Here is a 17,816-nt window from a genome sequence, read left to right on the forward strand (position 1 = left end):
GACTATTAAAAGATCCTTGACAGTCTCTAACCTCTCCTCTTCTTGCAATAATACATGTTATTACAATATAGAAGATATTGCCACAACATAACGCTAATGCTCCTTCACAATAGATATTTTTTTTAACTCCGTGGATGTATGAAAAACTAGAATGGCACGTGAAAGCGCATCATAGGCTGATACCGTTCTCTTCAATTCCTGTAGATGGCAGTAATGCACATTCAAAAGTAAGCACCTACTGCTATAGCAAACACATTTTCACTGCGGGGACACCAGCAAAATATAAAGAAGACAAATTGAAACAGAACTTCCACAATTGACATGGGAGGTACAAATGGAGCAATACTCATTAAGTTTCACTTTTTAACTGTTCAAAATCCCAAATAATTTAAAATCAAATTATATGTGAACTTGTTCAAGAATGCCCCATCCTGTAAAATTCCAGCCCCCAACTCCCTTAACTTCCTTAAGTTGCATGCTGTTTGGGTACGCAAATATGGAAGTATTTGTTTTCAGGATTTTAACCGCTATCAAGTGGCACCTAGCTGTAATTCCAGCTTTGTGTTCATTTTATTTCATATAATCCATATTTACCCTCTCAAATAGAGACAGTGGTTAAAAATGGAAGTAATATATGTACACTATATAAAACTCTCCTTGTTAGTACATACAATAAAGAGGATTACAACTGATAATTAAACTGGGCAGGGGGCTTGGGAGTAGATGTGTACGTAGGTGTTGTGCGCTGAATATTAATTATACTCAACCAAATGCAACACTGTTTCTGTACAACATGCATGCCCACAGTAAAGGAATTACTAAGGTCTGTTGCGGGTATCAGTCAAAACACACAAGCTTTGTGTAACCAGTTCAGAGTGGAACATTTGTCATACGTACACATATAACGTGTCTATGTTCATTACACTTAAGTGTGTGTTTATTTATAAGAAGCAGGCCCATTCCTGGAGTATGATTGCTGCTATCTCAAGGTGTGCCCAAACAACATGATTTCATGGCTGGTTGGGTAGTGTATCTATGTATATTTGTACATCTATTCATCTGGGGACCAGCTTCAGTTTGACATTGACAAACTCAGACGTGACGGGAGAGGGAATGAACCCTTTCCCGCTGAAGGTCCTCTTTCGTATAACCTCATGACAGATTACAGTTAAAATTGGGTTTAAATTCACTCAGTCAGGCGTTTTGTTGTGATTGCTGAAGTTTCAGTAATAATTACAATGGATGTCCTAACAAGGACAGAGGAACAAGCAGGGATGCATATTTGTTAGCTCAACAGCAAGTGGCAGGAACGATGATCCGGTTGGCTGAAGAGTGAGATAAGAAGGGATTATTGACGCCACCGCACCCTCTTCGGGATCCAGCAAGACAAACCGAACAGCAAAGGCGTAATATTTGCAGCTAGATCAACACATATGCATCAAGACAATGAATGGACTATGTGTAACAGCACCCGCAAGCACTTCTGATCATAAAATTACTGTAGCATTCTGTTCATTTTGAATGGAGCAGGAAGCTGCTCCATTCAAAATGAACGGATAGAAAAAACTCACTTTGATCTGGTGCAAAGTGCCACACAGCAATTCACATTTGAGCCACCCACTGTGTTACGGAACATAAAAGTATGCTATTATTCATTATATGTACTCAATTTTCTGGCAGTTAAAGTATTAGGCTTTTCTGTCCGTTCATTTTGAAAGGAGCAGGAAGCTCACCTGAAGCTAATTTGCCGATCACTGACAAGATTGAAGGTGCTTCCGGGTGCTGGTTGGTGCACATATTCCATTGAACACACCTCTGCCTTGGCTAGCCAACAAGCATTACTGCAAACAAACATGTTAACACAATGAGTATGCTAAATAAAATCACACAGGGACACGTTTTCTTTTAACAATAAAGAGATTCCCAATAACCCTCATGATAGATGGGATGAGATGAGATGAGATACCAAGCCTGAACTCACGCGCACGCACAGACCCATGTACTTGACTCCATGGGCTCAATACCGTGCATCAGCACAAATGTTGCTTGTGTGAATGTTTGTGTGTCTAACAAGGCCTTATTTCCACATTAATATTAACTGACACTTTAATTTGGATGGGAAATAGAACATTTTGAGGGCAGTTTGTCCAAGAGTGCTCGGCAGCGGCAATGTGACATTCGTCTGGGTTTGAGCATGCATCTATCAGCCTGCTTAAGTATTTGTCTCTCTCTTTCTCTCGCCATCTCTCACAGCTCATCCTATTTCTATTCTTTTTTTCTGCTGCTGACTATATCCTTCCTTCATCTGCAAAAGTGAGACAACCACTCCATTGTGGTGTGGCTCTGATTAGTCCTGTTCAAAACAGAGATGACAAGCGCCACTCTCAGCTGCACACAAGCACTAACTGGCTATAAGTTTAATTTAAATGGCAATGTAGTTTGTTGTAGACATAAGTGATTACCTGGGAGATGATAAAGAGACTGGTTCTTAGTCCCACTTGCATTCAATGTCATTGGTACTTTTGTATCGGGGTCCGACATACTCGCCAGCATGGTATCGCGTGATTAGCACATCTGCCTCACAATTCTGAGGTTCAGGTTCAAATCTCGACTCCAACCTTCCTGTGTGGAGTTTTCATGTTCTCCCAGTGCTTACGTGGGTTTTCACAAGCTTCCTCCCACTTTCCAAAAACTCTAAATTGCCCCATAGGTGTCAAGGTGTGTGTAAATGGTTGTTGTGCCTGTTGCGGTTGACTGACAACTACTCCAGGATGTACCCAGCACTGGGATGGGATCCAGCACACCTGTGACCCAAATAACGACAAGTAGCATACTAGATGGATGGATGGTTCTCCCCCCCCAAAAAAAATACGCTTACAATTTTATAAGAGTAAAGTAAATGATTTAATCTATGGCTTGGTGTCAAACTCAAAGCCCGGGGGCCAGATGTGGCCCACCACATCATTTTATGTGGCCCGCGAAAGCAAATCATGCTCGTCAACATTCGTGAATTTGGGTACTGATTTTAGCAAAAAATCAGTACCCAAATTCCAAATTGTCATAATAATAAACAATAACGTTGAGATATTGCATTTTTCTGTTACCAAACCCTTCTTCTACAGTAACTTACACAATACTTGAACAAACTATTATCCTTGTCTTCTGATTTCAAAACAAGTTATCCCTCAATTTGTTGTGTTATGGTAATAATATGTTTTGGTGATGATTAAACATGGTTTCACTGTTCTAACGCCCCTCTGAGGGAAATCATAACTACAATGCGGCCCGGGACAAAAAAAGAGTTTGACACCCCTGATCTATGGAATTAGCTAAATGAGAAGATTTGGGCAGTTTCAATTGACTGTTGTCATGGGTGTGTGTTCTGGTTGTTGTTTCCCCCCTAGCTCTTACACACCTGCTCCTGAGAGCATCTTCCCTCGTTTACCCTAATGACCCCATGCATTTAACCTCCTGTCTCATTCTTTCTGGTCGCCAGTTCATTGTACCTTGTTGTCACGTACCAGCATTCCTTGTTTCCACGTCACCGACTCATAATAAGACTAGACCCTGTTCTGATTTTTGACCTTGCCTCTCTGCCTCACGTTTTTTGGAAACTGTTGCCTTTTCGGATTGCCTGCCTGTGTACTGACCTCTGCTCGTATATTAAACCTCTCTTTTTTGAAACTGTGCATCTGTATTGGAGTCGTGCATCTTGTCCTCTGTTCCGTTCATGACAACTGTTTTTGCTGGGGATTGGCATAGGCTGCAAAATTAATTGAATTTTAATCGTGATCACGTGTTTGGCTGCCACAATAAAATTAGCCTGATCGTTTGCAAGGTTTACATTTAAAATGTGGGCTCTACTGCCTACCGCTTCCTTTTAGACAGTGACGCAACACCACAACCCCTTGATTGAACTGTCGTCATCTGGTGACACTGTTAGATATGACTGTGTACCATTTGCGTAGCTATGATAGTCAACATTAAAGTTCTGAAGTATTTGACCCAAGGGTAGTATATACAGGCTGAACAGGAGGGGTCCAAGAACTGACCCTTGAGGGACCCCATATGTCATTGCCATTTCATGTGGTGGAAAACTTCCAATTGTTATGAAATAACTCCTTTTCTCCAGGTAGAATCTGAACCATTTAAGGAGTGTTCCATTTTGTCATGTTTGTCAGCCATGTTATGATCTACTGTACCAAACGCCGCACTGATATCCAACAAGACAAGAACTTACACCGTTCCTGAGTCAGTATTCAACCTTATATCATTTAGCACTTTCATAAGAGTTGATTCTGTACTTTGATGAGTTCGCCTTCGAGCCCCACCTCCAGGCCTGGCTCCAGAGGGGGTCCCCAGTGACGGGAAACCTCAATCCAGTTATACTTTTCATCATAGGAGTCTTTTAGCCGTGCTTTGTCTGGTTCCTCACCTAGGACCTGTTGGCCATGGGTGACCCTACCAGAGGCGTGAAGCCCCAGACAATTTAGCTCCTAGGATCATTGGGACACACAAACCCCTCTACCACAATAAGGTGACGGCTTCCAGGAGGGGTTTAATAACGTTTCAAATTAAAATAAAATGTTTTTTTTTTTAATTAAAAAAACAAATATTCAACATTGTTTAAATAACAATGTTTAAAAAATATATATAATTGATTCTATCAAATATATTCACTTTGTACAGAATCGGAGAAGAATATTCAAATGCCCATCCTTAGTATTTGCTACACGTCCACTATGTATTATAAGAAAACAAAAGGGTGCAAAATGAAAATGTAAATGTATGTATAGTATGTATGAATGCAGAACACATACTGTTTATAAATTTAAATGTATAATACTGTCTGTGTGCTACAACATTTCACACGTAGAGGACAGCATTGTAAAATTATGATGCTTGGTTGAGGAAATTATAGTTTATTCCAACACCTGGGCCTGCCACCTGACACATTACCTTGTAGGTACTCAGTATTTGTTGCCTAGCAACTTAGCACTACATATATGAAGTAAATGGCCTCCAAGTGCCCATCTTAATTTGCCATAAAATCCTTTTAATTGCACACCCATGATCCAGTTGTTAAAGCCCCTATCTTATAATTCTTGATTGCCAGGAAATTTAAGATCCCAAGCTGTGCAAAGTATTAAAGTATGCGAATGGGGAGGCAATGGTACAAAATCTGACAAAGGCACGAGTGTATAGGCTATGCATGGTTCTAAAAGTCGGTACTGAGGCTGAAACAACCATGCTCATATTAATGTTCACATACATGCACACAGCTGTCAAATTACATTCAGCCATGATCCTCTACCTCTGCACTCATCTCTTGACTTTTTATCCTCCCACGGATGATTTGATTAGATGCACAAATTAGACAAATGTCATTTTGCAATTAGAAATAGCAGAAGATAGAAGACAAGAGTCGGAGGCGTGCCAGGGGCATCAAGGGGGGGCTGTTCCACAAACACCTGAGGCCCCGTGATAAATGTTTTATTACAGAGCTATCATAACAATTAGCCAGTCAATGATACTGAGGAAAATGGTTTAGTGTATATTGCCATTGTTTATTACACCTCTTGTTGTCAAGCTTAAACTATTCAAGGGCTTCAACAGACAGATGGGTGCATTTTCAATAAAATCTAACTATAGATTCAGTTTTGAGCAGCTCTATGATAATAGAGCTCTGTCCTTGCGTGACTGTGATGATAAAGAGAGCAGAAGTTAAAACATACTGCAGAAGTTAAAACATACTCTTTTCAGCTCTAAATAGCCACATTTCAATCACATTTGGGAGATTCAGTACACACTGAGCTAATGGCTTTAGAGACATACATTTGTGTACGCAGTGTCAGTGTGGAAAATGAGTGGCAGATTCTGAATAACAAGATTTGAGAGTCAAGGCAGAAGACTAGAGTGGCTGAGGCACTTACAGATACATAATTATAGAAGGTGGATTATTTCATGCAAATATTGTGAAGAGAACAAAATAGTGACGTGGTTTCCAAGCAAAGAATGATTGCTTGATGTTTGCCATGTGCATTGTATATAAGCAAATGATATACAATACTCTGAATATGTTATTGATATAACAGGACAGACAGGGATGTGAATAAAGGTTGATAGGAATAACATCACATAACCTGGGAAAAAGCAAGAAAGAATACATTCATACAATTGAAAGTAGAAGATGAAGAGAAAAACATCTATCATCTGAATATTGTTGGTGTTTGGCATTATTTTATCTAAACTACTTTAAAATTTGGAGGTCATCAAACCAAGCATAGCTCTGAAAACTTTGTGTTTATTTCACTGTATTATGTCTTGTGCAAACACTCCATGCGGGCAGACTGGTACACACAAACGATCACTTGCTACTTTATAAGGATCTTGCTTCTGCAGAATAAGTTATCATCATTTGCATTTCACAGAAATATCCCATTTATGTTTGTCCTTCAGAACGCAATCTTGCAGGTGCGGCATCTCAGTGAGCAATTGGAATGGAATATTTCCAACAAAAATGTGACATAGCTTCCATCCTCCCACCATGGAGGCAGTAACTCTTACTGCTTTGCTGCTCAGTATTTAGGCAGCATCATTTGTCAGCCATGTACTTCTTTGCTGGGCTTCAGTGGACCAACCCTTTTATGACATGGTTTGTTTGCAAGATAAAAGTTTAGATTAGAGTGTGCACTGATCTGCAAGCACATGACAAACAAAATAGCCCACTTTCTATACTTTATAGTTTTTACATGTGGTAGTCATGGGTGGATTTCTTAGGGGTAAAGTGCTTAAGTGTGCAGCCACACAAACCAATCAAACTTCCTCTCTGGTGTACTTCTTTGTTGTTTGAGGATGCAGCAGATCATTGCCACTTAATCTATTTTACTCATGAGATGGAAACATCAGTAAAGCAAGGTCTGTCAGACAAGAATGATAATTTAGATGATTGAATAAAGGTGGAACGCTTTTTGGATTCAATTTTAAACCGACCTTGACTACTAAAATACAGACTTGCTCATGTCCCAAAACGGCTGCTGAAAACCAGAGGTCAAACCGTCATTTTCATCGACAGCCTTTAAAGAACACACACTCATGTTCACACTTTAAGTGTTAATGTGAAAGCCTGAACACTTCAGGGACCACAGAGGCCCCAGATCCATCTCAATGCTAACAGCAGTCTTCCATTAGCTAGATACACATATTGCATTTGGCTGCAAAAAGTGCAAAAACAGCCCTGGTATGCATTTTTCTTCGATACACATGCACTGTAGTACAACCCCAATTCCAATGAAGTTGCGACGTTGTGTTAAACACAAAAACAGAATACAATGATTTGCAAATCATGTTCAACCTAATTGAATACACTACAAAGACAAGATATTTAATGTTCAAACTGATAAACATTATTGTTTTTAGCAAATAATCATTAACTTAGAATTTGAGGGCTACAACAATTTTATGGCTGCAACACGTTCCAAAAAAGCTGGGACAGGGTCATGTTTACCACTGTGTTACATCACCTTTTCTTTTAACAACATTCAATAAATGTTTGGGAACTGAGCGCACTAATTGTTGAAGCTTTGTAGGTGGAATTCATTCCCATTCTTGCTTGATGTACAGCTTCAGCTGTTCAACAGTCCGGGGTCTCTGTTGTCGTATTTTATGCTTCATATAGCGCCACACATTTTCAATGGGAGACAGGTCTGGACTACAGCTAGGCCAGTCTAGTACCCACACTCTTAATACGAAGCCACGCTGTTGTAACACGTGCAGAATGTGGTTTGGCATTGTCTTGCTGAAATAAGCAGGGGTGTCCATGAAAAAGACGTTGCTTGGATGGCAGCATATTTTTCTCCAAAACCTGTATGTACCTTTCAGCATTAATGGTGCCTTCACAGATGTGCAAGTTACTCGTGCCATTGGCACTAACACAGCCCCATACCATCACAGATGCTGGCTTTTGAACTTTGCGTCCACAACAGCCCGGATGGTTATTTTCCTCTTTGGCCCGGAGGACACGAGGTCCACAATTTCCAAAAACAATTAGAAATGCGGACTCGTCAGACCACAGAACACTTTTCGACTTTTCATCAGTCCATCTTAGATGAGCTCGGGCCCAGAGAAGCCGGCGTCGTTTCTGGGTGTTGTTGATAAATGGCTTTTGCTTTGCATAGTAGAGTTTCAAGTTGCACTTACGGATGTAGCGCCGAACTGTATTTACTGATATTGGTTTTCTGAACTGTTCCTGAGCCCATGTGGCGATATCCTTTACACATTGATGTCGTTTTTTGATGCAGTGCCACCTGAGGGATCGAAGGTCACGGGCATTCAATGTTGGTTTTCGGCCTTGCCGCTTACATGCAGTGATTTATCCAGATTCTCTGAACCTTTTGATGATATTATGGACCGTAGATGATGAATTCCCGAAATTCCTTGCAATTGTACGTTGAGGAACATTGTCCTTAAACTGTTCGGCTATTTTCTCACGCACTTGTTCACAAAGAAGTGAACCTCACCCCATCTTTGCTTGTGAATGACTGAGCAATTCAGGGAAGCTCCTTTTATATCCAATCATGGCACCCACCTGTTCCCAATTAGCATGTTCACCTGTGGGATGTTCCAAACAGGTGTTTGATGAGCATTCCTCAACTTTCTCAGTCTTTTTTGCCACCTGTCCCACGTGTTGGAACGTGTTGCAGCCATAAAATTCTAAGTTAATGATTATTTGCTAAAAACAATAAAGTCTATCAGTTTGAACATTAAATATGTTGTCTTTGTAGTGTATTCAATTAAATATAGGTTGAAGATGATTTGCAAATCATTGTATTCTGTTTTTATGTTTAACACAACGTCCCGAATTCATTGGAATTGGGGTGGTATAAACATCCCAGTGTTCTGTTCTTAAACTATACAAAAGTCATGCATTACAGTATGGGATACACTATACACAGTGTCAGTAGTGCTGGGAGATTCAGTGAAGCTCGATTCGACCGATATTTTATTAATGCTCGATATAGAAAAAGGAGATCATCAATTTTATTTTCTATACTTTTCGTTACTCCGCGAGACTTCCACAGCAGCTCTTGTTACGCGGACACAATATGGAGGAAAACCTGCTAGCGACTAGTGAAACAGTCCCAAAAAAGGGCACGTAACGTCTATCATTTGGAAAAAAACGTAGTCTGTAAAACGCATATGAAAGATGTTGCAATGAAGACAGACATATCCGTGTAAAATCACCTGAAGATGAAGCCCATTATCGAGTGCAATGCATGTGTCATACTAACGAGAGCCACGGCTCCCTGTGCCGCTCCTGTAACCCAACAAAACAAACTTAACAGGATCTTCACTTCAGTTACTCTCGTTATGAGAGGCCAAATGGAGGGAGGTAACATCAACAATCTCATTCTACATATATACTGGAGCCAAGTACATGATTCCTATTTATACAGTGGGAAATATTGATTCAAAAAGCTGATGAAAACATTGCATCCCAGAAACAATTTGTCTAGTACGAAAAATTTTGCAGCGGAAGCATTGCTTGAAGTCTACAATAACGTCAGGGAGAATGTGTCGGCTTTTCTACGACTACTGACCGGTGGAGTAGTCTCACAGAGCAACGTACTTCACTACCTTGAAGACTGGGAGCTAAAAAGTACCTGTTTGCAGACAAGCTATGCACCCAAAGATCATACTGGCGAGAGAATTGCACAAATTCTTAAAGATGCCGTCAATTCTAGTAAGCTGGACAAGGAGAATCAGGTCAGGTTGCTGTTCTCTTATTTTGAGGTCATCCATCTATCCATTTTCTGTCCCGTTTATCCATTATATTTTAAAACACCAGCAACGAAAATTTATTTCTTTGTAATGTTTATAACTGTTTAATAAACCCAGCACTAAGTGTCAGTATAGCTCAACCTCTCATTACTGACAACATGTTGACTAGTCAATCTGAATGAACAGCATCTCTGCTGTTATTGGTAAAAAAAGTTATTGGTAAAAAAATAAATGTAGGGATTTAATGATCACAAAAACTGATTAAGGGTTTAATTTGACTTTTTGGGTCAAGCTGTTTTTTTTAATAATAGAAAAATTAATATTAATAATGAAATAAAATCAAGTTTTTTTTTTTGGAGTGGCTTCCATGGTAAAATGTACTGATGTGCACTGCTTACGCCGACAACATGGTGGTGAAGATTGAGGCGCTACAGTAGTTTCCAAAAGAGGCAGTTTTGTCAGTAGTTTAGAATTGGTTTGATTTTGCACTGTCTGAGCAGATGAGCAAAAAAATAAAATAAAATCCTATTGCAAACATGTTCAAAGGCTCTATAAATAAAAGGGAGCAGCGCAACCACCTGATTTCAACATTTGAAATAGAGACACACAGCTGCAAATGTTGCTTAGTATGCAACTCGGAAGAACATGGAAGGGAGCCCGAAAACTCCCGCTGAAAAAACACGTTCACATTGTTTTGTGTATGATTAGAAAAGGAACACAGTGAAGACAGATGCAGAGTCTATCACCGTGAACACTACCGAAGACATGGTGCTCATTCATACATTGCAAAAGCAGACCTTTATCCACATGCTGATCCACTTTAAAGGTGGAAGCAGCATGAAATAATGCCCTATCAGTGAGGGTTTTCAGTGTAGTGGGTGGCACTCAAATATGTAATAGGGCATGGCTAAAGCCCTATGTTTTAGACCATCTTATTTCCTTGCCAAAAATATGTATAAAAATAAGCAAGCCCTGGCATGTACCTAGAGTGCATTTTACTATATGAAGCATGTTGTTTACATTTTCAGGGACAAAAGTACATTTTATATGAAGCAGCACATTTTATTCATTTGACAGTTTTGTTGTTACATATTAATCCCAGAACGAAATATTTTGTGTCAATTTATTAATGTTCAATTGTCAACCTTTTAAAATGTTTTATTGTCTAAAGGGCCATCTTCTCTAAGAGGAAGGATTTTTATTTTCAGATTGTAAAGAAAAACAATGAATTTTCATGAAAGTTGAAACAGTTAATGCAGCCTTTGCTTTTTATTGAAGCAGACAAAGAATCGATTATAATCAGATATCATACATTTGGGGAAAATAATCTGAGATGTTATTTTAAGGCCATATCGCCCAGGCCTAGCTCCTGTATATAAATATTTCTCAACATTATAAATACACAAAGAATACAGTACATCGAATGTAGGTATTATCTATAGATGAAGAAAATTGGCAGACTCACATGTCACGTTCTCCAGCAGTGATGTTATACAGGTGATTGGCAGCACCATCAGCACATGCTGTCAAAAGAGCTACGAAGAGACAGCAAGATAAAGACAGACATGAGGGAAATGAAAACTTGATAAATTGATGTGAACATGACCATGGTGTGTTACGATATGACATAGTTACTGTCACATGCAGCACACTGGATGATAAAATACACTGCGTGGTAAGGTGCAACCGGCACGGTGGACGGCTGGTTACAGCGTGTGCCTCACAGTTCTGAGGACCCGGGTTCAATCCCCGGCCCCGCCTGTGTGGAGCTTGCATGTTCTCCCCGTGCCTGCGTGGCTTTTCTCCCACATCCCAAAAACATCCATGGTAGGTTGATTGAGAATTCTAAATTGCCCGTGAATGTGAGTGCAAATGGTTGTTTGTTTGTATGTGCTCTACGATTGGCTGGCAACCAGTTCAGGGTGTACCCCGCCTCCTGCCCGATGATAGCTGGGATAGGCTCCAGCACGCCCGCGACCCTAGTGAGGAGAAGCGGCTCAGACAATGGATTGATGGATGGATGGTAAGATGCAGACATGGTACAAATCATTGGCATGGCACAGTGGATTTTTATTTTTTTTCCTTGAATATGACTCCTATTAAACTTTGGCCGGTTACAATGATGCTTTTGCCCACGGATATAAATAATGAGACCAGAGATTTATGAGGGAAATTAAGCTACACAAGAACTGATACGGGGAGAGGGGGATTTATTTCGTTGGGTTATAGTCCATAACCCAACAAAATAAAGGTGAAGTACGATCCATGTAATTATTTAGCCTGAGCTTTTGGGTAAGCTTTGTTTCTTGGTGGTTTAAAATGAAATTTTGGAAACTACAAATGGATTCTGAGAAAATGTTTTTGAGGAGTAATAAAAACTGTTTTACGGCAATCTTTTTTATACATTATGTGGCAACCAAGATGGCGCTCCGGTCGCCTCAGTACTGCACTTACTCGTAGTCTCTTTTTTTTGTTGTTGTTGTAATTTTTCTTCATTCTTGGTGACCCTACGCCAGTGTTCCCCAACCACGGACCGGTTAGGAGTCGGCATTTTTCTCACGGACCGGCTGTGGTGGCGTGCACATCTATATACATACACACACGCGCGCGCTTGCCTCGCTACTGCTTCCTCCTTCGCCGTTCGTGGCACGGGGAGAACATGCAAACTCCACTCAGGCGGGATTTGAACCCCGGTCTCCTGCTGGTTAGTTTCTTCAAAAAGAAAACACACAGACTCATTTTTTGAAGCCACTTTAGGATTATCTCGATGTTTTCTTGTGTTATTGCTTCATTCAGAGCTCTCCATATAACAAAACAAGCAACATCACAATTCCATCAATGCCAAGATGTTATTTCAGAATGCACTTTAACAATAAAGTCAACAGTATGAAGTCAAAAGTATTTAGAAGGAAAACAACTTTCTCCTATAGTACTAATTTCCAAAATCTTTTCTCATGAGGGAGTTATTACCTGTTCTGATTTTAAAAGCAGACAAATGAGGATGTTATTCGTTGTTTTTGTTTTTTTGTAATGAATGGTATGCAGTTCCTCAAAATGAGATGCAAACTATTTGCAAATGTATTCTCTTTCATGGCTACTATTCAATTCAAATGGAACAGGCAGACGATTTTTTTAAGAGCCCTTTTATGTTTGGGCTGTTAGGGTGCACACAAGGGAGAGACTTCAAAGATTTACCTCTACTTTTTTTTTTTTTACTTGTACCTTGTGCAAGTAAGTTTAGCTTGCACCAAAAAGAGGGCGAACACTTGCACGTCTGTCTGCTTGAACTAATACTTTTTTTGTGTGTCCATTACCATGTCTGTCTGGAAGTAGGTGCGCATTTACAACCGGGCTATATATACAGTATTTGGTGGTATCCTTCTGTTCAAGGAAAAACACCTGACAATAATAAACATTTAATGAAAATAACTATTAAAAATCAGGCATTGTTTTGGATATGTTTTTTTTTTTTTTAAGTCTCTGCAGCATGATACACAACATATACGGACTAATGCACTAATTGAGAATTGTATAAAGTGCGTATGAAGTACTGACTCCACGAGTGAAAATGCTTTGTCTTCACGGGCACTCGCTTTTTTTCCACACTTGGCTCTTCTTTTCACAAGTAGAAGGCGCTTGCCTCATTTAGTCTTCGCTCTTCACTCGATTACAAGGACAATTATTATTTGTATCAGAATTATTTAGTCAAAAGACTGTACGATCACACTGTGATAATATAGAATTTATTTTGTTTTGTAAAATAATAATAGATCAATTATTTTGTTAATACAGTCAGCCAGAGCTGCAAGGAATAAGAAGTTCTCAATGTCCTTTCACCATTGTTCCTGTCATACTGTGTTGCGTGTTTTTATTTGCACATTAAGGACAAAAGTCTTGTTTTTGTTTTAATGCCTCATTTAAAAAAAATGTTTTTTCTCATGTTATTGAGATTTTAGGGTGAAAGCTGCAGCTGGCTATGAGGATTGAATGGGTGGCAACAATGGGGAAATGACATGCCAGTATTTTGAGGGTAATAGCCCTTCGGCAACATATTGAAAAAAAACAAAACTATGAACTAGTTCGTTTTTGGACCGGTGAACTAAGTTCAAAATTATGAGCTATGAACTGAAATAGTTCATTTTTGGAACGATGAACTGAACTTTGAACTAGTTCACGTAGAAAACGAACTTTCCCAACATTGATCCTGTATTATTTCACATAGCAATATATATGGCAGGTTTACAAAAAAAATAAATAAAATAAAATCGCAATGTCATTTTTTCCCAATCTCGAGCAGCCCTAATCTTTGCACACAGATACATCGTTGAAAATGAGAATGTTGCATTTGAACTAATACTGGCACTCTATACACAGTATGGCAGAGGCTGTGATGCAAAAATATAGGACAAATGACAAACAATACCATGATAACGTGACAATCAGAGGCCTAATATTAAACGAATTAAGAGAAACGTGTACATTATCAACTACCTTTAACCTTGAGAACTAAAACAAATCTGAATTGCAACTATTGTGAGACTTTATTCTTCCACTCTTCAGTACTTTGAGTTCTTCTCAATGACACATTTTTATACACCACTCCAACCTTGATTGCAAAGTTGATGCTTGATTGACTAATGTAGTACGGTCCCAAACCTCCGCAAGCTGTTTCACATCAACAAATGATGACATGAGGTACTTGGGGGTAAATGCACGCACAATTTGGATCTAATATAGAGCGTCACCTACCCTGATTGCCTCATTAAGTTGTTGCACCGTGTCTGAGTGCGAGTAAGTCGATGGGTGAGTGACTGAAGGAGAAAGTGGGTGACTGATAGACTAGATGTGGGTGAGAAGGTGCGTGAGTGAGATAAGCAGCTTGTTTCCACTTCACATCACCACACCCAGCACCTGTTTGCGTTCCCCTTTGATCAGTATGCTGCTCTCTAGCTTCCCGTAGCTTTTTGGCACCCTGCTGCTCATCCTCTCCCAGGGGTGATGAGTGGAGCCCAGGGGCAGCACATCACAAGACTGAAGTGTACTCAACGCGTGTGTGCGCGCGCGTGTATCTGTGTGTGTGAGATCGGGTCGGTGAGGGCGGAGACCTGGCTGCAGTGCTGCCATGTGAACCACAACCTGAAGAGTGACACGCACACCGTAACATCTGCTTTGCCCATAAACATTATTAAGAATACATGGCATATCGTGTTAGGGGTCTTCACTTTCAAGCTGCGCGTGATCTATGATCCACCATTGCGGCACCACACTCATCTCAGACATCTCAGATAGTCCCACGAGCAAGCATGAGCCAGGAGCAAAAGTGATAAGGAAAACTTCTTCTTCAGCATCGCTTGTGGCACTTCACAATCCCACTCGGAAATTACCTCAAATTTCATTTGTAAAGAAATGCCCAAACTTGTCACATCCCAACATCAAGCTGCATCGAATATTTGATGAGTCTAATCTATTTTGTTTTGTTTGTTTTTCATTTACTTCATAAAGTGCCTTGGATTATTTATCACGCACCCAGTAAAACAATTGTTTAGGTTTTTATAGTGAAGTGGTACTTTCAGATATAAAGGGTACTGCAATGTCTGCGACTGCAGCAAGGTCACAGTTTTTCGAATCTTTGTAATGATCCAATTGCCTTCTAACAGAACTGGCGCTTGAAAATTACTAAATTGGGGCCATTCAGTAAGTCACTAACATGCACAAATGGATATGAGCTGTACAACAATTAGCAAGTCATTAAGCTGAGACTTAAAGATGCTTCCAGGGCAGAAACGGAGAGGTTTTTGTTTTTTTTCACAATCAACCATCCAAAATGTTAAAAAGTGGCAGAGAGAGAGGTTTTATAGGCTTATTTTTCATGGCCTGAAAGCAGCGGTCTAGATTCCTCTTAGCTAATTTATTTATCCATCATGGTGCACAACAGTTGAGAGGTGTGCACATTTGTCTTTGCATAATTCACCAACCACTAGCAGAATCTATTGTGCCCATTCCAATTAATGCATTGTGAATAGGCAGCTACCTTAAGACCTTGCAAAACACTTTAAACTCAAAGAATGATTAAAAAAAAAAAAAAAAGCCTGTAAAAACAATTATAGATTGCAGTCAGTCATTTAAACAACGTAACAGGTTTTATAAAGTTGCTGAACTATCTTTGACGTCAACTTTTAACGCTTGTGGCTCGTAAATTTTCAGATTTGCAAATCGTTTTCTTTTTTTAAGAACGTTAAATAGGCTCTGTGTCTCAGGGCAAGACAGTCATGCTGAATATTCCGCCTGTGACAGCCCAGGGGGACTGTATTGTATGAAATTAGCTCTGTTTTGGATATGATAATTGTTGCAGTCGAGGTAGACGCAGGAGTATTAAAAAATGTTTGCTATGCAGAGAGGTAGGTTATTTATGATGACTATATAATTTAAAGGGATCGCACAGGGAATGTGATCAGAGGGCAGGGAAGGGGTCATGTTCAGTGACAAAGCAGCACATTTGGCACATCAGCGTCTGCAAAGCCTTCGTAGCACTTGAAAAAAGCAACAGGGGAACACAACTTCAGCGCTAATGAATGTAAAGAGGATCTAAGTGAGGTCTTGGACAAATAAAAGGAAATTAAGTTAAAACTGACCATCACAAGAGGAAAGGAATTTACTTTGCCTTTGAATATGCAGAAAGTGGATCTACGAGGGAATTTTTCATGCACAATCTACACTATGGGAGGAGATATCAAATGGGCCACAGTTCTTTCGGTCAAATGGCAGAGGACAACAAAAGGTCTCCTAGTAGCTAAAAACTGTCAAGAAAGAATGGATACTTCCTGGCTTTGACCAACTGTGCTGGGTTGTATAGTTTTATATACATTTTAATGACAGACTTTGGACCCTTGTTAAAATCTAAAAGTCAAGAACAACCTGGGTAGTGTTGCTGACCATACCCATGCCTTTATGACCACAACTTCTGATGGCTACTTCCAGCGGGAGAGCACATCATCACAAATCTTAAATAATCTCAAGTATGACAATGAGTTCACTAATCATCAGCGCTCAAATTTGTATGAGCCTTGGGATATAGTGAAATAAAACTTTATTTATCATGGATAAATAGATCATTTTACACTTGCACATGTTGTTACCCTATCTTTTTTTACTGTTTGTACAATATTTTTGTTATCCATTGCTCTTGCTCTCTCTCTATTAATATTGTATGTTTAGGCCTGGCACGAAAGCAAATTTGTTTAGAACGATATATTTTTCCAAAAACTTTGATGATAAACAATAGTATCGTTTTGTTTTGTTTTTTATGCCACTGATATAATATTAGATCATATTAAATAATTGTACACATCTTACAAATTCTGCCCTGGTAATCAAACATATGAGCACAACTGTGTAATGTTCTGTCATTCACAAATTAAAGAAAGTGTTCAAATAAAGTGCTTGACTCAGGAAAAATAAAGGCTGAGTTTCCCCTTTTGTGTTTGGCATCTTGACACAACAGTGAAGTAAAGTTTTACATATTTTAATTTACAAATCTTAACAACTGAACCTTGCGTTACCCCCGGTTTACCGTAATCTTAAGCTTAAAATCAAACTAATTGTACCTATTAAAGGGTAACCAGGTCACTTTTTAGGAGGATAAAATTTAGGGAAAGTGACGAGAAACCTTTTAATCAGTGTCGTAATCTGAAGGTTGCTACACTTTATGAAATTTTGAGTTCTAGAGGACAGAGGCATACAGAAACTCAGAACACACACAAAATACAACCGAGTGGAATTTTATAGTATATTTAATGACATCTACAAGGGATCTAGAGGGAAACACACAAAGGGTCTAACTAAAGAAAAAAAATAACACTAATAATGGTAAAAAGAAGGAAAATAGGCATACGAAAAGGGGAATAGAACGTCGTGTGTTGGACTAAAGTTAGAAACGTGAGCGTTTCCAGTGCGGACGGGAGAGAGAGGGGACAAAGTTGAGATTTTGGCTGAAGCTAGTAATTTCCCCGAAATTGTTAGGCACTAATGTTGTAGTC

At 39.4% G+C, this 17,816-nt stretch overlaps 1 protein-coding gene across 7 annotated transcripts in view; it reads right to left on the minus strand.

Moving 5' to 3' along the window:
* Positions 1–17,816, minus strand: part of tpk1 (thiamin pyrophosphokinase 1) — a 61,495-nt gene that overhangs the window by 33,009 nt on the left and 10,670 nt on the right. For 5 of the 7 annotated variants that reach the window (XM_061757663.1, XM_061757665.1, XM_061757660.1 and 2 more), the window contains 2 exons: positions 11,246–11,315; positions 1,734–1,841 (listed from right to left, as the gene is read on the minus strand). In XM_061757663.1, coding sequence (XP_061613647.1) covers positions 1,734–1,841; positions 11,246–11,315 — 178 coding nt within the window. The remainder of the gene's footprint in view (positions 1–1,733; positions 1,842–11,245; positions 11,316–17,816) is intronic. The other 2 variants (XM_061757667.1, XM_061757666.1) reach the window with 1 other exon arrangement.

The sequence above is a fragment of the Phyllopteryx taeniolatus genome, chromosome 20 (assembly GCF_024500385.1).
Source record: "Phyllopteryx taeniolatus isolate TA_2022b chromosome 20, UOR_Ptae_1.2, whole genome shotgun sequence".
Lineage (NCBI taxonomy): Eukaryota > Metazoa > Chordata > Actinopteri > Syngnathiformes > Syngnathidae > Phyllopteryx > Phyllopteryx taeniolatus.